The sequence below is a fragment of the Balearica regulorum genome, chromosome 2, assembly GCF_011004875.1.
Source record: "Balearica regulorum gibbericeps isolate bBalReg1 chromosome 2, bBalReg1.pri, whole genome shotgun sequence".
Classification (NCBI taxonomy): domain Eukaryota; kingdom Metazoa; phylum Chordata; class Aves; order Gruiformes; family Gruidae; genus Balearica; species Balearica regulorum.
The window spans coordinates 30,219,952-30,242,037 of NC_046185.1; the positions used below are offsets into that span (position 1 = coordinate 30,219,952).

The window sequence follows — 22,086 nt, forward strand, 5'->3', positions numbered from 1 at the left end:
CTTACCAAAAGACCTTCTTCCCCTTGGGGACCCCCCACATGGGTTTCTTTTGCCTGCTTTAGTATCTCAGCTGACTGGCAAGGCTGGCTGGCCCCTTGGCCTCTGCAACTTGCCTTAGGCACGGCGTGCCTCGCAGGGAGCTTAGACACATTTTCTTATCTGCGACAGGCAAGAACTGGGGTTCTGTGCCTGCCTTTTTTTGAGGAATGTCTTTTTTGCTTAGGGAGGGATCTTTCTTAAATTTCCTCATACAGTTGTGGTCCTGCCTTCCCGGGCATGCAGTCTGAGTACTCTCCTGCTTTACTCTGCCTGGTACATTTCTCTCTGGTTACTTCCACACTGTAAGGGCTTACTCCACTCCCTGGTTCACTGCCAGGGCACCCAACAATACGAGGTATTAATAATTTCCTCTCTTCCTCATTCAAGATTTTTTGATGACCACATCCGATGTAGAGTTTGATCAGGTTACATTGTTGGCTTCAGGTTTAACCTGCTTTTTCCAACTCTAAGCTCCTTAAAATGCAGTAGTCACATTTTGTAAATAACGTGTTGTGATCTCTGTCACATTTTGGTAGCATAACTGACGTTAACTTAATGGTCCGCAGTCTGACTGTTACATTTAAAAAAGACACAATACATTTGGGGAGTTCAGTGTGTATTTTATGTGATCTTCTCCTCATCTTGCACTCCTTGGATGTTACAGGACCTTTTCTGGAGACTCCTTCATATCACTGTATTAAGCTCCAAGGAAACAGTTGCGCAGATTCACATTTTGACAACTTGCTTGCAACAGGTGGGAAAGTTTCATTAGCTTATTATTGTCTGTTAAGAACTGTTAGTGCTAATTTTTTTGCAGAAGATACTACATTCAGTGCCTGTAACACTGAAATCAAGAATATTTTTATCCTGCTGGGAATAACATTTACAAATGTTTCTTTAGTCTTATCAACCCTGGCAAAAATGATTCTATGTATATAAAAATTAAATATTAATGCATTCAGACTCTCATTTAGAAAGACATTCATCATTCTTAACTAAAATATAGTAACCATCACAGTTCTTAGACAATGGTCTGTATATCCATCTTTTCTCTTCCATACAGATTAAGAAAATGACTGTACAAAGGAGGGCTCGGGGAGCTTTATGCTTCCACTATTTTCTGTAACATGTGTCCCTATATCATGTGGTCACAGTCCTTGTCAGCTTAAGGCTTCACTTGCACTGGTATGCATCAGGGCTAGTAAACACTTATAGTAAGTTTCATTTCAAGTGTTTTATCACTGTGGGAAATGCACATTAGAAATTAACAATATAGACACATCTTAGACTAAATTTGGTTTTATATAGTCTATTGAATTAAGCTACCATAACAATTTAGTGCTGAGAATTGCCTCCAGCATCTCTTCCCAAACCACAAGACTCTGTGAAGGAATGAAAGCTGTTAAGGTCTCTCTCTCTCCTCCTTCCCCCTCCCTTACCTTCTTGCTGAAGTCCCCTCACACAATTTTTGCCTTCTCCCAGCAAAACCGTGTTACCATTACTCATCCTTATACAACTGACATGACTGGAATGTTATTTTTCTATGAATGGCCTACACAGCCAGACAGCTTTATAGCCTATAAAGTATCAGCCAGAACATGAAATACACCTAACTACTGACAACTAGACAAGGTCTGCTTCAAACCAAATCGTATTTGATTCCAGATTTAAAGTGTAATCATGATTAATACATGTGTATGTGAATAAAAAGATTAGTTTTGTGAGGAAACAAAGCCTTATTCGAGACGTCTCAGGTTCCTCCATCTCTGCTAAAGAAATATGAACACTTTGGCATAATATTGCAATATAAGCCACACTAACGACCTCTAGTTTTGCTTCACTAACTTCACTGTCTCAGAAGATGTAGCTTCCATTTCTATCCCATATCCTCTTGTACACCAAAAAAAGGATAGAACTGCAGGATGAATTACATTACCTGAGGAATGCTTCTGTTTTCCTCCTTTATGTATTGATCCTAATTTCTGTGAAGGTGTTTGCCATTTTCAGGTAGTCAACAAATAGTTCATGGGAAAAATGCAGTCTGAAAGTTGGTAATTTTTCATGTTGACTATTTGTTGTTCATAGTGTGCCTGGAAACATACCCGTAGTTTCTGACCTTTGATTTTTGTATGGCAAGAGAATAAACAAAGCCATACCTAGCAGGTACTCTTCAGCAAATAATTACTTTTGATAAAATTCTTAATTTGCTGGGACTTACAAGTACTTTCTGGTGGCTATCTATCTGGGTAGTTATGAAAAGGTTTGATAGAAGTAGCTACGGGATGATAGCTGATTCAGCCTCCCATCCTTACCCCTGAGAGTAAGGGCTACAGGACCCAAGCGTGAGAGAGTTCAGAAAGGCTGGTTTTGTATAAAGCATTAGAAAAGAAAAAAAGAAAAAAAAAAACCAAAACAAAAAACCTCCCAGTAAATCTATATTTGTTGGAAATGGGCTTATACTTTCAAAATTAAACAAATGGTTTAGCGTTAGCTACAGAGTCACTACCATAGCAATATAAACTGTCAGTTGCTGGTCATGCCTGACAGATCCACTCTGATAGTTCTACTTCACATCTAAGGCACATCCTCCAAATTTTAACTCTAATATGTGGTGGTTAAGAAATTCTTTTTATTGAACAAAACTCATCCTCACATGAATTCAGAACCAAAGCTGAAGACTTTACAAATAGAAGTAATTGAAACACAGTAATTAAACTGTAATTAGCATACTACTGGCAAGACAGAATGTGACCTAATTCTTATTTATTTTTGTGTACATCATCAGCAAAATTTTTACAACCTGTTACACCTGTGAGTACAGCCCTACAGGAGTGGTGTTGACAAAGCTGCACTTTGGCCTGCAGAATGATAAGAATTATAAGAACCCAGCCTGACCCTGAGATAAAGTACCCAAACTCAATGGATAACTGCAGATTGCTTTTGAACTGCAGTTCATAACTGGAAATAGGGAAAAAACCCTCAAACCAAACCAAAACCAAAATGACCATAATCAAGGAACTCCTTGAAATCAACAGGAGTTTAGGCCAAACAAAGTCTATTGAATATGACCCTAAATACCCTAAACACAGTCCTGGTTCTTTTTAAATTAAGGTATATAAAGGTGTTATACTAATGTAGTTGAAAAGTGATCTGTAAGTGAGGTCAGATCTCAGATTAAGTTAAATTTGTAGAAAACAGCCTATGATAGGATTCATTTTACTAGCTGAAAACATGCCTGGTGTCAGGACACATCCCGATTTTGTCTTATTTTGAATGAGTGGCATACTACAGCATGCTAATGAACAGCTGAATGATCCAGTAAGGCAAGATGTGATTTGTTGTTCCCTAGCATCATGAACAAGGCAATTGACAGAGCAACACTAAAGACAGTGTTTCCTAGCCTGGAGCTTAATATCTTTTAAAAAACCTTTAACAAACATGAGAGAGAAGTAGAAGCTCCAATTTGCTTTGTGTCAGCAACACATCTCTCAGATGTCCCCCTTTCTGCTCTGCCTCCTCTCCTAACAAACTTCACACCCTGGGACAGGACATTCTCCTGATTGCACAGAGGGGAGTCAGAGGTTGAAAGTATGACCGTACATGCCATGAGTCCAACAGCTAATGTGGCTTCCCTGCCTATTCATAGAGCTGGAAGGCACTTCTAGAAGGTATCTAGTCAGCCTCCTGACCAATGGGTAACTATATCCAGGGCTAGACCAGGTCAGCCATGGCTTTACTTAGCTAAGACTTGGAAACCTCAGCAGATGGAGACTCAACAACCTCTCTGGATGATAATCATCCATTTCTTCCATGATCTCAGCTCTAGTGATGCAGCTCTGTGGGACACAATACTTTGGTGAAATTAACAAAGTCTAAAATGGTATAGAACCAAGAAAAAATTCCTCCCTTCTTCCCATCACTATTCATGATAGTAACCTTCATCCTTAGGATTCTACATTCCCCCTCAACACAAAACCTAGAACAGGGAAGAGAAAGGACGGTCCCATTTAAACTCAGAAAGAGTACTTACATACTGTGGTGAGGACACACGAATAGAAGGAAAAACATGCTCCTTTTTTATACATTTCATAATTTTACATTGCAATCCAAAAAATGTATTAAACAAACATCTAAGTAACACTACCTTCTTTCTTTTGCCTCCCTAATTGCCTTCATCGTTACTCAACCTAGCCAATTGGCTAACATGGTTAGTAGTGCTTTACATGTGCCTTCTTTGATGTGTTCCCTTTACTTTAAAAAACCAGAAAGATAAGAAACGAAAAAACCTAAACTAGGATCTGTGGCATGCTCTTGATGGGGCTTTTAATGAGAATGTCAAAGTTTAAAGCACTCAGCCATTTCAGAAAGCCAATGTGTATAAAGACTGATGTGGAGCAATAACTTTTGAAACAAGGTCAGTTGCTGATTCCTATCATGATCATGGATGGTCAATCTCCTAAGAAGAAATCTCTTTATCGAGGAGCTGTAAATTATATTATCGCAGAAAGGCGTGAGGCAGGCTTTCAAGTAAAAGCTAGCATAGCAGTAATGGCTGTGTTTCTGTGATTTGGTCTTTTAAGCATCCATTTATCTTTGCTGTCCCACCTTTCTCTTCTAGGACAAGTGCAAGTAGCATGTTAGGTAGGTGGACCAATCTCTGATTTCACTTGCTTGTGAGAAAGATTAAACAGATTTCAAAGATGGAATCAGAGGGATCAGCCATCAGATCCTCTCTGAATATTTGTACAAGCCCTAGTGTGCTAATAACTTAATATTAAGAAGAGTTTCACAAATTCACAGAATCACAGATTGGTAAGGGTTGGAAGGGACCTCTAGAGATCATCTAGTCCAACTCCCCTGCTAAAGCAGGATCACTTAGAGCATGTTGCACAGGATTGCATCCAGGCAGGTTTTGAATATCTCCAGAGGAGACTCCACAACCTCTCTGGGCAGCCTGTTCCAGTGCTCGGTCACCCTCAAGGTGAAGATGTTTTTCCTCATATTTTGGTGGAACTTCCTGTGTTCATGTTTGTGCCCATTGCTCCTTGTCCTGTCACTGGGCACCATAGAGAAGAGTCTGGCCCCTTCCTCTAGACATCCACCCTTTAGATATTTATAAGCATTGATAAGATCCCCTCTCAGTCTTCTCTTCTCCAGGCTAAACAGACCCAGCTCTCTCAGCCTTTCCTCATATGAAAGATGATCAAGTCCCTTAATCATCTTTGTAGCCCTCCGCTGGACTCTCTCTAGTCGTTCCCTGTCTTTCTTGAACTGGGGAGCCCAGAACTGGACACAGTACTCTAGATGTGGCCTCACCAGGGCAGAGTAGGAGAGGATAACCTCCCTTGACATACTGAACACGTTCTCTTTAATGCACCCCACAATACCATCGGCCTTCGTGGCCACGAGGGCACATTGCTGGCCCAGGGAGAGCTTGTTGTTGACCAGGACACCCAGGTCCTTCTCTGCAGTGCTGCTTCCCAGCAGGTCAACCCCTGACCTGTACTGATGCTTGGGGTTATTCCTCCCTAGGTGCAGGACCCTGCAGTTGCCCTTACTGAATTTCATTTGGGTCCTCTCTGCCCAACTCTCCAGCCTGTCCAGGTCTCACTGAATGGCAGTGCAGCCTTCTGGTGTGTTGGCCACTACTGCCAGCTTAGTATCATCAGCAAATTTGCTGAAGGTACACTCTGTCCCCTCATCCAGGTCATTGATGATATGTTGAATAGGACCGGACCAAGCACTGACCCTTGGGGCACACCACTAGATACAGGCCTCCAACTGCTACTGGTACCGGCCTTCAACTGTTATTATCATACAAAAGGAGTAAAAGCAACACAGGAAGAAGAGCAATGGGCAAATACAGATTGACTGATTTGAACAGCATTACAAGGAACTTGAAATTCAAAATACCAAACTTCAAAATTATTGTATCTTATATTTATCAAAGGGAAGATGCTGAATTAAAACTTCTTTGTAATGATCTGGAAAGCCATGAAAATAAAGAAAGTCTTTTGTATGACAATAGTCATACAAAGAATGAAAAACTGTCTTGCTTTTAAGAGATGTTGTGAGTAGGGAGCTAGCTCTCGTTCATGAAATTGTCTCAAGTGCCTGTTAACCTGCCACAGTAAGCTATCCATATTCACAGAGGCCCATAAAGACATGTGGGCCAAGATGCTGTGTTAATACTGCAGAAATAGGAAAACCGTGCTACCACAGAACTCTCCAAACACTGTTTTGTATAACTCCTGGATCAGTGACTACTGTTTTGGGTAAAACCCAATGAGTTTGAAGTAAACATTGTTGTTCCAAAATGACGTTACATACACAGCAAATTTTGTCCTTCCTTCCACTCTCCATTTTCCATTGTAAGAAAATATTGTAAGAAAAATTGTAAGAAAATTTTTCCATTGTAAGCAAAATATTTTTGCTTCTTTGCGTATTCCTTTTCCCTGGACTTTCCTTTCTATTCTTATATTCCTGCATCCCTGTTTATTCCCTTTCATTTCCCCCTGCCACCAAATGTTTCAGGCTCCAGACTTCCCTTCAGAAACATTCTCTCATGCATCATTTTCCCTCCTCTAGAGAACATCCTGTCTTGTACATAGGTGAGACCACAGATGTTCAGTACTGAGGAATTGCTCATCATTAACCCAGAACATAAATGACTTGCATATGTATTGTTTTCCTAGAATTACTAATGAAAGGATAGTCTTGGATGACAGAAATAAGAGAGAGTAAATAAAAGAGAAAAGCAAATAGAATAACCAGAAAAGGAAAAAAGTGATCTCATGCTCTGTTGCCTTTCTCAATTATGAACCACATTGTTAGTGAAGTTATTAAGGCCAGAGAGGGGACAAAGAATTTATTAAGGTGCCTATTTGTTGAGTTTGTTGCTAATAAAAGTTAATGGAATCAGGAAAATACTTTTCTTTTTTGGTCAAATGTATTAGTCTGTTTTCTATGCAACATATATTTTTGTGTGTGTGTGAAAGTGGAAGTGGTGTCGAATGAAAAAAATCAGGAAAATAGAGGAACCATGAAATAATTATTTAGATTGCAGATGAGTAGAAAAATACACAATCTGCAATCTTTAAACATTGTGTAACAACACAAAACCACTGACAAATGCAGTAACAGCAATGGACCAACATTATTACTGTGGCTTTGTAACCTCCTCAGAGATATCTTCAAGCAAAAAAGCTTTTTATAAATTTATAAAACAGTGATATTGATCCACTCTTTCAGAATCTTATAATGATGGAAAGCAGGCAATTATAGAAAAACTTAATCCCTATGGGCTTTGATAAATTGTTGGAAGAGAAGTGTATTAGTAATACTGCTTGAAATTAAACTCTATAGATTCTCGGCATCTTCCACATGAAGACCCCCAGCTTTCCATATGTGCTATCATCCCCCAAATCCCTCCTGTGTCTCTGGGGAGTACCATGGCAGCCTCACCATGCGCAGAGCCCTTGCACTCTCCTGACTTCTGCTTCTGGCCTTGTGGTGGGTTGACCCTGGCTGGGGGCCAGGTGCCCACCAGAGCCGCTCTATCACTCCCCTCTTTCATTAGACAGGGGAGAAAAGGTACAACGAAAAGCTTATGGGTCAAGATAAGGACAGGGAGAGGTCATTCACTAATTATCATCACGAGCAAAACAGACTGAACTTAGAGAGGGAATTCATCTTATTTTATTACTAAGCAAAACAGAGTAGAGGAATGAGAAATAAAACCAAATCTTAAAACACCTCCCCCCACCCCTCCCATCTTCCCGGGTTCAACTTCACTCCCGGCTTCAACCTCCGCCCCCCCTCAGCGGCACAGGGGGACAGGGAGTGGGGGTTACGGTCAGTTCATCACGCGGTGTTTCTGCCGCTTCTTCATCCTCAGGGGGAGGACTCCTCTCATCCTTCCCCTGTTCCAGCATGGGGTCCCTCCCATGGGCTACAGTCCTTCACGAACTGCTCCAGCGTGGGTCTCTCCCATGGGGTGCAGACCTTCAGGAACAGACTGCTCCAGCGTGGGTCCCCCACGGGGTCACAAGTCCTGCCAGCAAACCTGCTCTGGCGTGGGGTCCTCTCTCCACGGGTCCACAGGTCCTGCCAAGAGCCTGCTCCAGCGTGGGCTTCCCACGGGGTCACAGCCTCCTTCAGGTGTCTCCACCTGCTCCAGCGTGGGGTCCTCCACGGGCTGCAGGTGGAATCTCTACACCCCCTCATCCTTCCTCCATGGGCTGCAAGGGGACAGCCTGCTTCACCATGGTCTTCACCACGGGCTGCAGGGGGATCTCTGCTCTGGCACCTGGAGCACCTCCTCCCCCTCCTTCTGCACTGACCTTGGTGTCTGCAGATGTTCTTACATCTTCTCACTTCTCTCTCCAGCTGCAAAAGCTCTAACTGTTTTTCTCCTTCTTAAATATGTTATCACAGAGGCACTGATTGGCTTGGCCTTGGCCAGCGGCGGGTCTGTCTTGGAGCCGGCTGGCATTGGCTCTATCAGACACAGGGGAGGCTTCTAGCAGCTTCTCACAGAAGCCACCCCTGTAGCCCACTGGCTACCAAAACCTTGCCACGCAAACCCACACACAGGCCGAGGGTATTCCCTGCAAATGCAAACAACCTGTGGCTGCCTATCTAAATCACAGAGCCTGAGTGGTTTTAAGCATAAGGAATTACTGCCTGTCTCTAAACACTGAGTTTAAATAATTGCCAAGTGTTCATACAGATCTCTAGTCTTTTTACTGAGAATGTAAAAAAAAATACAGCAATTAGTGACAATTTTAGTTGTATCTCTCTTCTTTCTCCCATGATAGACAACTATTCATCATGTAATAAATGCATACAATGCAGTCATTTCACTTATGTCTCTGGGCTTTCCACCTAAATTTGTACTGTTTATAGCAAACAACCAATCTTGAAAAAAAGAAAAAAAGAGTGAAAAAGTCAGCAGTTTGTATTGTATTTTTTTAACATCTACACAAAAGAAAGAGAAATATATTGAATCTCAGCTGACAACCACATGTATAAAACACATGCATTTTCAAAGCCCATCTCACTGAAGAGCTATTGCCTGCTTATCTAGAAGTAATCCCATTCTCCACAGCTGGCATTTGATGAATCTAAGTTCTCACTAGCCTCAGAAAAAATCAGCACTGGTTCTTAGTGTCTCTCCTTGTCTCTTCTGAATCCAGAAATATAGGACATATTATTAAATGACACCTAACAATGAAGACAAACCTTTTTAGAAGTCTGACAAACTTGTTAGTTTCTGTGATGGATTTTCTACCACCACATGTGTTAAAGACCTCATGTTTTTCTGAAATTAACATACAATGACAGATACAAACCAGAATTAATGCAGAGAATTTCTACTGTGTGAAAAGGTTAGAAAATAATTATGGTCTCTCTTGGCCATATAATACTATTACAGGTCTTAAAAGATGCTGAAATGGCGGTCTATTACAAAATGAGTTTTGAATATTAGAGCTCAGACTGATGACCAATTACAAATCTGCATGCAGTATTATTTGGATTTTATTAAGGGCTAAATTTTTGCACCCAGATAGTTACCATGAATCAACTGCCATGGAACAGCTGGGTGAATGGTTTAGAAACTGGATTACTAATCTAATCATCTACAGAGAATGATATTTTTTTTGAGGGGATACTTGTGCATCATTATTATTAAGAACAAAATGCCAAATATGGAGAGCAAATGTGGATAATTAAAAGTTGCTGGCATTTAAAAAAAAAATAATTTTAAAAAATATTATACGTCCTTTGTCACAAAGTGGGATGAACTTAACATGAGCTGGCTCATAGTTTGTCCTTTTTGCATTAGCCATTTTTTTGTACCTCTTGACCTGCCTGGTCTTTCTAGATATAAATATTTCAAAGACTAATGTATGAAGATAATTCGATGCACTGTGAGTAGGCTTCATTTTGGTGGAACCAGTTTCTAAAACTAAACACACATTCCTAAGTTTTACCAGAACTGTTGCCTCTGATGGTAAAGTCTTCCAGACATTCTTGCTATTTGCACTTCTATTTTATTCTAACCCTATATGAACATGAACCCCACATAACAGGAAGAGGAAGGAAAGACCAGATAATGCTCTGTCTTGCTCAGGCTGAATAAGGAGAAAAAACCCGAGAAGTGTGGAAATAATACCTGTGGGGAGAAGCATCCTGTGCCCCTACAGGCTAACACTCAGGGTTCAACACTGTTAAGACATGTTTCAGCTTTCCCTAAGGATTTTATTTGCACTTCTAAGAGGCAAAGGAAGACAACATGTATCTCAAATTCAACTTCGTATTCTAGCCCAAAATCGTAACATTGAATAACATACTCTGTCATGGTTTTGCCCCAGCTGGCAACTAAGCACCACACAGCCACTCACTCACTCCCCCCACAGTGGGATGGGGGAGAGAATCAGAAGAGTACAAGTAAGAAAACATGTGGGTTGAGATAAAGACAGTTTAATAGGTAAAGCAAAAGCCACACACACAAGCAAAGCATAACAAGGAATTCATTCACCACTTCCCATGGACAGGCAGGTGTTCAGCCATCTCCAGGAAAGCAGGGCTCCATCATGCGTAACGGTGACTTGGAAGACAAATGCCATCACTCCGAAGGTACCCCCCCTTCCTTCTTCTTCCCGCAGCCCCTTATATGCTGAGCATGACATCATATGGTATGGAATATCCCTTTGGTCACTTGGGGTCAGCTGTCCTGGCTGTGTCCCCTCCCAACTCCTTGTGCACCCCCAGCCTCCTCGCTGGTGGGATGGTGTGAGAAGCAGAAAAGGCCTTGGCTCTGTGTAAGCACTGCTCAGCAGTAACGAAACCATCCCTGTGTTACCAACACTGTTTCCAGCACAAATCCAAAACACAGCCCCATCCTAGCTACTATGAAAATTAACTCTATTGTAAGACTAGAACACATAGTCAATGAATTTTTGATTCTGCTTGCTACCATTAGAGACTTGAATTAAGAGGTTACTGTTACTTCAGTGCCAAATTATGCCCCTGGCTTGCACAAGGAGTGAAGGAGCATGGATTTTTCTTTGCTATGAACTTTGCATAGAGAGAAGGAAAAGTGGAATTTCCTGTACCACGGGAGTACAGGAACAGTTGTCTCCCTGCATTTGAAACACAAACCGAAAGAGCAGGAGGTGGGGTCTCCTTGTCTGTGTAGCTGGTTGCTTTCCGAGAGAGGAGAAACTGCACACCATTTTAAGAACCACTTTTTCTGCACAGGAAGGCTGCAGCCCTGCACATCGATGCAGCGCTCAAAGTGTGGTGGTCTTGAGCTCTTAGGCTGCAACACTTTATGTTCCCTTCCCCTCCCAACAGAATTAACAATGGAAAAGCACCAAGAAGTTGTTAGTTTAGGTACTGCAAAATGAAAAAGCAAAATTAGCCCCTACAGGCAGTATAATGAAAATGTGGAAACAAATCTCTGTGGCAGAAGGGAGATGAATGAAAGGGTGGCATGCAGGAGCAAGTCATCTGTAGGCAACTTAAAGTAATTTAGATTGGTGTTTTGACTAACTCTGGCTGCAAGAGGCGTTAAGGGCATCCATGTGTTAGTTTAATTGAGGCAGAGTCAGCATTTCTTCTGCAAACATTTACTGTGTTTTAAAAACCTGATGGTTGCAGCTGTCAGTCTGGGTTAAAACCTTAGATACAGGTCTTGGCAGAAGAGCTCATCCTCTGAACAATTCAACCCCCCAATTCCTGTGGGACTAGGAGAAGCATCTCTCTGACTTAGTACCAAGGAGATGGATGTTGGCTTGGGTCCCTCCTCAGAGCACAGATCTCTAACCTCTGTCTGAAGCCCTCCTTTGGTGTGGACGAAATACAGCAGTAAAAGTCAAAAGTAGCACAGAGGTAGGGACTAATTTTTATGTTTTCTATCCTTAGCATTACAAACTTGCAAAAAATAATTCAAGTACATTACAAGTAAACTTCTGGGAAGACACTAAGTTTATTTGCTCAGATTAAACCTCCCAAGAGGAATCCAGTTTAGCAAGAAAGTCACATACAATGGCTATGGAGGTAATGTGGGTTTACGCAGTGGCCACCAATCTGCTCATCTGGAAACAAACCCAAACTCAAAGCATAAACATAATGCTTCTTCCTAGTTAGACATCTCCAAATATCCTAAAATTACCAGCAAAGTTCTTAAGATCATGACAAGAATGACAAAAGTAGGATTTATTATTTAGTGGCAATTACTATTAATGTAATTGCTACCATTGTCTTTTATTTGCTTCTTGGATTTTTATACTTTCAACTTTGCTCCTCAGCCACAATGGCATGCAACTTCTTTTTTTAATCTTAAAGTTGAGATTTTCAGTAATCACTTCATTATGAAAGTGAAGGCCTCAAAAACAAACTCAATAGGACAAGCTACAAAGTGGAGTAATGAAAGGTAATAACAGAAGTGACTGAATTTGTTAATGAATTTGGACATTTCAAAGCATGCAGACCAAGAGCACATGCCCCCACCCCCCCAGTCTGACCAGCACTTAACTTATTTGTCAATAATTTTGAGTTGGTAGACAGTAGAAAGGGCAAGTAATTAATTCAACATATGCTCAAACCAAAGTTACTTTATGCTATAGAAACTGAGACATATCTCAATCCTGCTTATGCTGATTTTTTGTTTGTCTGTCCATAACTGACAGGTTTCCTTTGTTTGCTAACTTTAATTCGCACTTCAGAACTTGAAGTAGTTTTCTGATCTGCAGTTATACAACAGTTTGGAAGCTACTGGTAACTACATGGTAGAATTAACCCTGAAATAGCTATTTTGCATGGGATCTTTTGTCTGTAGTTTTTGTTCTTGGCAGCATGAAGCATGGTGGTGTGAACAAAAAAAAAAAAAAAAAAAAAGAGAAGGAAGAGACATAAAGAATATACAGTTCTGAAGAAAAACAGGGAGTGAGAATGTTAGGAAACTTAGGGAAGTTTTAAAGAAAGAAGCTAAAAGGAGAACAGTGCATGGAAAGTGAACTTCAGACTCAGAAGTACAATACAGATACTTACCTTTAGTATATATAATGGTCTACATTTTATAAAAGAATGGTACTTTTTTCCCAGAATATGTCACATTTAAAAAGAAGTTTTTAGAAAGATGAGTTAATCATTTTAATATATAGACCATATAACTCTTTAAGCAGCTATGAGACTATGAAGACAATAGCTGTAATATGCAAATTAGTGTAGTGATCTATAATTAGGCTAAAAATGTGATATTTTTCTATTTTATGAATTTGATTTTATTTCTGTTACTGATGTACCACAAAAAATTATTTTAAAAGAAAATATCAATTGTTTGTTTAGTGGCTTAGACAAGTGGTATAGACAACATTTGAAATTGTTTCTGACTGAAAGATCAGGGAAAACAAAATAATAAACCAGCTACTGTTCAATGCAACATTTAACTCCTGCATGTCTTTTAGTATAAATTTTGCTTAGTTGATAGAGGCAAAACATACTTCTCAGGATTTTTTAAGAAGGGAGATATCCACATCTGCTGACTTTATTGACTAATAACTACTTTTTCTAAGCTTAGCTATAGTAAATAACCACAACATTGAAACAGGATGTTTATGCTCAATATGATCTCATAAATTATATTGTATGATAGATTAATATATAATTATCCATGGAAATATAAATATTCCTACTTACCCAACGGACAGGAAAGGCTCCTTTGATTCAAGTCTGTCAAGTAAATAACAGAAGTTTAAAAAATATATATTTATTGTTTTTCAGAACATTCATATGATGAATTTAAAACAGCCACTATGAGTATCAAATTTACTTGGTGACCAATACACAATTTAACAACAACAGAAGGGTCTGATCCATTACGTTAGGAGCTTAAGTTAGAAAAAAATCCAATTTACCTGACTGAACTTTGGTTTAGAAATCAAATATTTACAAAGGACCACATCTAGGCCCGTTAAATTTCACAGATTCAAATGACTGATGCAGGTATATACATGGAAAGGCTAGAGCAAACAAGTAATACTTTGTCCTTTTTTTGCATTTTTCATGTAATTTTTTTTTCTTGATGGCCAAGATTTAGGGAAGCTATTGAATCTTTTTTATTTTAAACATAAAATTTATTATGGATGTAAGAACTTTCCTGATTTGAGGGCTTCCACACCCATTTTGTTTGCTTTCCAACATCCTCTATGCACATGGCATGGTCACTTCTTCATCTTGAGAACTTCTGGCACATCTGCCACAACCAGCCTTGCACTGGAGGTGGATGCCACTGGTTTGGTAGACCCAGAATCATGCCCAGTTCTAAAACCAGTTGTTAAAAGTGTTGTTCTACAACTCCCTGTTGTTACTGCTGTCTCTTTGATGAGCTGCACCATTTGCACACTGGCAGGAGCCTCTTCTACTAGTAGTTTCCACACAATCATTATAGATTTTAAAATCTTCATCTGTGTTATCGTACTGTACTTCTGCTCCAGTACCTGCAGCTGGCTGCCCTTAATTTTGTAGTTTGTCCTGGTTGCAATGAGTTTACTAATATCAGCTACTTGTTAGGACCATTAGGATGTGATTTTAGGGTCCTTTTTATAAATATATTCAAAGCAAATTTACAACTCAATTATTTTGAGAGGTTACACGACATGAAAATGGTGCAAAAATTCTCTATTGTGCTAATTTTCACTGAGAGCATTGTACTAGGAAGAACAGCAAATAACCCCCCCAGGTACCTAAAGTTTCTTCATAGCCTTTAAGAGAAGTGTTTCTGACAAAAAGTGAAGTATGTCATATCTGGAACTGAACATTTCATTTTTGATGACCCTTCCCATCTGAAACCAATTCAGTGCCACAACAAAATCTATCTGGAATAGAACTCTAAACAGGACTAATTGTAAACAAAAGTACTGTAAATTGTTAATGTTTTAAGAATGAATTTTTCTTGCAAGTCTTTGTAAAAAACCTGACAAGTACATTTGCAGTTATTATTCACTTAGCAAAGGCTTTGTCCCAAAAACTCACAAACCTACAGACTAGTTTAGTTATTGCCATCTATCCAGAAGGGTATTTATAAAAGGTGAACTCGTCACTGTGCTTTTAAAAGGATTATATAATTTTGTCTTTAATTGAAAAATATTGCATGTCATCTTTTTGCAAAGCATTTACTTCTTTTCCAGAATCACTTGTGGAAATAATTTAGGAGCCTGTCTTCATTTATAATATTGTCTTCCGATGTATTTTAAACCTAATTTCCTGGGATTAGATTTCTAGCAGTGTAAAGGACCACTTGCATAAGGCTTGAGAAAAGGCCAAAATGTATCCAAAATATAGTAACTTTTCTGTTGTCCTCATGGCTATACCTCACCTTTCCATTTCTTTCTGGGGTTGTGATCCACATGGAAGTAAAAGAATAGAATAGAGGATCACTGATGGACTTGCGTGTACCTGGAAGCACAGTGGAAGCCCAAAGCTGGGTAGCCCGCACTCAGGGGGATGCTTCTCCAGGGCAGTCCCAGATTGCCATGCCACACACCAAAACCCTCATAGCACCAAGAAAATGCTTCGCTTGGCATCCTCTGTGCTTAGGCAGTACCACCAGAGAGCAATAAAGTGATGGGGCCTTTCATGTGCGGGGTTGCATCCTACTCCTGCAGGCTCCGTGCAGCCACCACGTCAGCTTCATGGACCGGCTTTTCCTGCTGGATCACACCATTACAGGAAAACATCTGCACCATCTTTGCAGCTTCTCTCTGGTGTATAAGGAAAACCCAACTAGTGTTACAGTTTTGTTTACTGTTTTTCTGCTTAATGAAATGAACCAAACCTGGGAAGTACCCAGTGTTCGGCTCTAGAGATTAACGAGCTAAGAATGGAAGTATCAGAATATATTTACATGCTTCATAATACAGAAATTTTGTAGTGAAGAGAGACCTGGCACTATCCTGATGGCGGACATTCTGGTGAATTTTACTTGCAAACGAAAAGTGTGTGATAGAATGCCCTGTGGACAAAACACTGCAATTAAAAATCTATTTGAAATCCATTCTCAAGATGGAATTCAATTTGATTTAAATAGTGCTGCCCTAAGTTTGACCCCTCTCTAGTATATTTAACTAAATGGTTTTAGATAATTTGCTGCATTATTTTAAATTAGTTCAAGTGTTCCTCATAGTAAAGGAATACAATTATCTCTTGGCCTTTTATTTAATTCAGTAATTCAGTATACGGCAAATTAATATAAAGTTTTAAAACTGCAACACCATATAAAATAACATCGTATATCATCTTTACTGGTGACATTTATCAATATATATTATAGATTTTTTAACTTTCTTTTCTAGCCTGCAGTACACCCAATTCTCCAGAGTTTTGAGGAAGTCTTGCACAATTAAATATGATATCTTAAAAAGAGTAATCCTGGTAAGCTGTGAGAAGGGCTGTCATGCACATTCAGGAAAAATGTTAAAACAGAAATTTTCTTTCTTCAAAAATTTATTGAGTGTGCAAGAAATACTAGATTGGGCAGTAAACAAAGGGAATGATGTTTTAATTTTGTAGGAATGGTAATGAAGCTGGAGTGATCAGGATCTTTCTTTCTTTACTGAAATGGTTTTCCCATCAGACAATTTCAGTTTGTCAGAATGTCCAGGCAATATATCAGTTTGAATAGGAGGGAGACAGGCTAATCAGTAGCATGACTGGGCCATTGCAGAGGTTGTGTTTCCCTTTGATTCTGAGCTAAGATTTTCTGAAAGGTCTGACATATAATGGACATGTTTTTGCAGAAAGAAAAGGATTTTTACACTATGTAAATTGCTCAATTAAAATCAGTCACTGTAAACCAAGCAGGCATAGGTAATCAATTTATATCCATTGACATGCTACAGTACTGTCACACTCTGTGTTTGAAATAAGGACCTTGAAATTTCCCATTTAGTATTTTACCCCTTGCAAACTGTCTTGGAAAGACATTTTACAAGATCTGATTAACATAATTGTGTATTTCATGATTTTCTTTGCTGCTAAGTTTGCTTATATTAATGCCGATTATCTAAGGCCCATCTTTGACATGAACTGAACATGTAGATGGACAAATTTTTCAAAGTTTGCAGACAAACATACAGGAAAACGTGACTAGACTAAGGGCATGTGAATTCATCTTTGACTTGTAAACAAATCATTTAAAGACAGGAAGATCCCAAAGTGAACTCCACTTTCCTCGCATAATTGTCATATTAAGTTTACAGGGAATATGGCTTTTTATATCTGAGGCCTGATCCAAGATACATAAATCAGTATCATTTCTTGTTATCGAATCCTTGCCTCTTCTCAAAACCTATTTACAGGACAAAGTGGATAACATTTCTAACAATATCAGCACTGTACAGAAGCAAATGGATTTTAGCCAAGCATTCTTCGATATAACTCATTATGAATCAATATATTCTTCCTCATGGTGATCATATAATTTCATCTCTAAGGACTTAGTAAGAAAAGCATATGGAATTTAAGGCATTTGTAGGGTTCTTATTCTGACTTTTTAATATAATAAAATAGTCTACCCTGAATCAGGGAAAGTGATGGTCGGGAAACAAATTTTTTTAGATGAGTCACCATTATGGGTTACAATTTTCAAATCAGAATTCCCAAAGAGGATAACCAAAGAGGATAAGAATGAGGCTTTGGGCAACGTGGTCTAGTGGAGGGTGTCCTTGCCCGCAGCAGTGGGGTTGGAACTAGATGGTCTTTAAGGTCCCTTCCAACCCAAACCATTCCAGGATTCTATGATAACCTGAGTGTGTTGCTGACATCACATGTTTTCTGTTTGACTGTAAAATGCATGAATAGTGATTACAGTTTTTGGGGGTGCTAGAAGAGTTAATACCTCTAACATGAATCCAGAGGATTCAAGCTTTTCTTTCAAGCCATGTGGGAAAAATTCAGGCCAACTAAAAAAACATTTTGGACTTCAGTCGCTTGATGAATTGGCTGTATAGTGTTAGTGTATATTTTGTATGATTGATGTGGCTGACTTATTTACCTGTCAAACACGTCTATCTCTTTGTGCTGTACAGCTTTAGGAACCAAAGATTTAGCAAAAATATGTAAAGTCAAAGAATACTCAGATTTATGGCTCACCCTCTTTGCCAATGAATTTAATTTTAAAATGATAATGAAGGAAACTCAAGGGACCTTTAAACTGAGGTAGTTTGCCATTCACAGTGATCAGTCAGGGTTGCATTTTTCTCTGCATGTTGGCTTCGTGGTTTGAAGTTAACAGTCATTAATGATTAGAAAACATTTTCCTTCAGAAATTTGTAAGCAGTATTGGTCACATTTTGTCCTCTATTTCCTTTACTTTTTAAAGCATGTTCATTATAACTTTTGGTAACTCCCAATATTTGTATACAATTTAAGCAGGCCAAATAAAAGCATGCCTTAATTTAGAGAAGAAATATTATTTAATGTAACTTCTGCTATCTATTGAGACTGAATTGCTGGTGTACACTACGCAATCCTTCCTTTCTGCCTATTTCTAATGGTTTCTGTGATTTAAAGCAGTCTCAATACAGGATAATTTTTCCGGACATCAGTAACTGTTGTCAGATAAAATTAGGGAAGAAGCTCATTCTGTCTTCTGAAACTTCCATAAATATCATTATAAACATTGGCAATTTTTTTAAGAAGCACTGTCATATTCTGGAATAAATAAATGTTAGACCAGCTATATAAAAGATCTAATCTGTCAGAAGTGTTTCAGAAGCAGAGGGTGTGAAGGAATAATTTACAGCCTTATGTCAACTTTTACAATTGTTCTTAATAAATTTAGTAAGTTCCTCTTCCAACTGGTGGTTGACTTGATGACTGGTTAGAAAAACAAACTGTATTGTTTTCATGACTATTATGTAATATCGAATACGGTGTTAATATGAAAATATGAGTGCCTTGGGAAGTTCTTTTCCACAGAGCTAAATGCTTCTGTTATTTATTGACACATACAAATTCTAGTACAAAATTAAAAAAAAAAAACAACCATCCCTCAAATCATGGACAGAACGTGGAGTACTGCAAACTCAGAATGTCATTTCTCAGTGCAGACTTACTCCTTTGACATGATAACTGACTTAATGGAGAGAAGAGACAGATAATAGGTAAAACTTAGCTTGATTTTTAAAACTGTTGATATTGCCTTATATGAGACCTTCATGTTCAAGCTGGGAAAATATGATCTAATTACCTTAAGGAAAAAAATATATTAAGCCAAAAAACCCAACAGGTCCATACACAAAGAATAATGCCAATGGGAAGGGGGGTCACATTAAATAGTAGGAACACTCAGGACTATGTTTTGTTCAGTTTTGGTTTGCTGGTTGGTTCAAATGATTTGAACAACAAAATAGAGACTATGTGTGTAAAATAGATGACAACAAGCTGTTTTTTAAACAGCCCAGTGAACAGAGTTAAAACCTGAAATTTGTTTGATAAATTGGAGAAATGATCTGAAATCAGTGTAAGGAAATTAAAAAAAAAAGTCCAGTGAGACTTTGAGAACAAGAACTACGTTATACATATATGAAAGGGAGAATAACTGGCTAGATGTTGCACAAAAACCCAAACAAAAACAAACCAAAAAAACAAAACCAAAGCAACAAGTTCCAGGACTGAGTAACTAGGTACTGTTTAGTATGGGAACATAGTGAAACATCTTTCTCTCCTCAGAGATGACGAATTCCTCAGCTGCTGCCAGCTTTGGGCACAGCATTTTATAACAGGATGAGGACAGATGGAGAGAATCAAAAGGAGATCAATTAAGAGTTCAAAAGATGAGAAGGAGTTTTAGAGTGATGGAAATGCCATATCAAGTAGAGGGTATTAGGTCCTCCACGTATGCTCTGTGAAATAGAAACTTCTACCTTGAAAATATTAGCTGGAGCTGATGCTTCCAACTCTGGGGATTTCTGCTAGTGATCTAGGAGCTAGAGTTTCCGTCATTTAGACCCCTTCTGCTCCATCACAAGAAGCTTAAAATTTCTGTATATACAGACCTTAGGGGCTATCTGCCTGCATCAACTCACTGGATTCACAGAATATGAAATTCTGGGACAAACACCAGATGACACAGGAGGAACCACGTACAAGGGTTACCTACCAGTCTAAATAAGCATGCCTGTAAGCTACCGATGCTTCACTCCTGAGAAATAATTTTTGCCATGTAGTCCCTTGCTGGTTCCATCTAATTCGCATTTTGAAGGAAGTCTTTAGCATTCAGAAGCTAATCCCTGCTTGCTAAGCAGGTCCTAAATCACACAGGTGCTTTCCAATATTTGTTCCAGGGATGTTTCAGGTTAACCTCTGTTTCAGCCTATATTAATGACTGTCCCACCATCTTGCTTGAGGCACAGCTATTGTGTGAGGAACACACGTTGATGCCATAACAAATATGTTGTTTGTTACAGTAAAAACTGATGCTGCAACTCACACAGAAATACTTTAGTTTCTCCTTTGTTCTCCATTTTTTTTCTTAGCTCCTCTGAATCACTGGAGTGGCAATGAGCAGTGTCCTTCACTCAACACATGCTTCATCTCTTCTATTCTCAGATCATAGTTAATCCAAATTTGATTAAGGTTCACAACTGGAATATTTAAGTTCACTAAACCTAAATTTTACTAATTACTGAAGAATTAATTCAATAAGTTAGTTACTACACTAGTAAGCATTCTAGAGATAAACAGAGATTTACTTAAATAAGGTTATCCCTTTGGCTACCAGAGTATCTATATGCAGATCTCTATATAATCCTTAATATATATAATATATATTTAGTCCCTTATGAAAGTATTGTAACACATTATGCATTCTGACTGACAAAAAAGGCACACTTTTTCTAATATCTTGTGATTTCTCACAAGATTAATTATTTAACATTGAGAATAACTTAGATCACTTCTTGAAGCACCAGGTTTTCCCCAGTCCCATGAGGAAAAACTGGCACCCTGCAAAAGTTATCTTTTCGATATATCTGTAGGTGATGCAGTTCATACACAACCTAATTTCTGGTGATACAGAAAACTGAAATTATGGTTGGTCCCCATAACACAGCATGACTGGAGCACTTTCTGTCTTTGAGCGCTTGTGCTTACCCTAGGGTTTGGTTTGCACTAATGCAGTTACTCTGCATTTAACATGCTGCAAGATGGAGCTGCCTTTATCCTTTCCAGAGTTTTTAAGTGAAAGGAATGGAATATTTGGCTCAGCATATATATCATACAATTTTTAAGCATTGTATATTTCCAGACAACAAAAAGGTATGTGCAACAATATCAAGGACTTTTAAAATTTTTTTTGTTTTTTAATTTTAAAAACCCTGTAGAAGTCACTGACTATTGATGCAGTACATTTTATTTAGCCAGTTCTACTTAGGGCCTAGGTCCGTGACAGGGTAGTGCCAGGGCACTCTGTGCAGGAAAAGGTTTTCAGGGAACACTTAGCATAGGATACTGTCTACAGTACCTGATGTCAAGCTGTCTAACCTAGCGTGGTGACACTGTGCACTGAAAACCAGATGCAATATTATGGGGGTTTTCAAAATCAGCCCAAGATAAAGCAAGGTTTGTCCCTTTTAATTGCTTCTGCCTTACTCTGTAAATTAGTTTTGTTATAGATGTACACAGCATATGACCAAGTTTGGCGAGTTTCCTACCAAAATCTGAATCATGTTACACAATTTGTAAACTTAAAATTCTTGACATAATTACAAATTTCAGGGGCCCCTAGGATTCATTTCTGCATGAATTAATAGGACAGATAATCTTTAGCCATTAGTCAGAAGAGTGCGACTGAATAATCTGTCCAGAATTATCTCTAAAATGTAGCAGCTGAAAAACTGAATAAAAGGTAGTTTTCAATACAGGGAGGAAGTGTTTTAAAGAGACTACCTCTTCTCTATGCTGATTTTCACACTAGCAAGAGCATAAATCAGCATATGCAAAAGCTTGTTTTTTTCCTTCCCATTCTCCTCCCCATCC

At 38.8% G+C, this 22,086-nt stretch overlaps 2 protein-coding genes across 14 annotated transcripts in view; one reads left to right on the forward strand and one right to left on the reverse strand.

Annotated features, from left to right (window-relative positions):
* Window positions 1-22,086, forward strand: part of RBIS (ribosomal biogenesis factor) — a 424,391-nt gene that overhangs the window by 183,085 nt on the left and 219,220 nt on the right. The gene's annotated exons all lie outside the window — the stretch shown is intronic.
* Window positions 1-22,086, reverse strand: part of RALYL (RALY RNA binding protein like) — a 404,493-nt gene that overhangs the window by 45,814 nt on the left and 336,593 nt on the right. For all 12 annotated transcript variants that reach the window (XM_075743808.1, XM_075743805.1, XM_075743809.1 and 9 more), the window contains one exon: window positions 13,747-13,779. In XM_075743808.1, coding sequence (XP_075599923.1) covers window positions 13,747-13,779 — 33 coding nt within the window. The remainder of the gene's footprint in view (window positions 1-13,746; window positions 13,780-22,086) is intronic.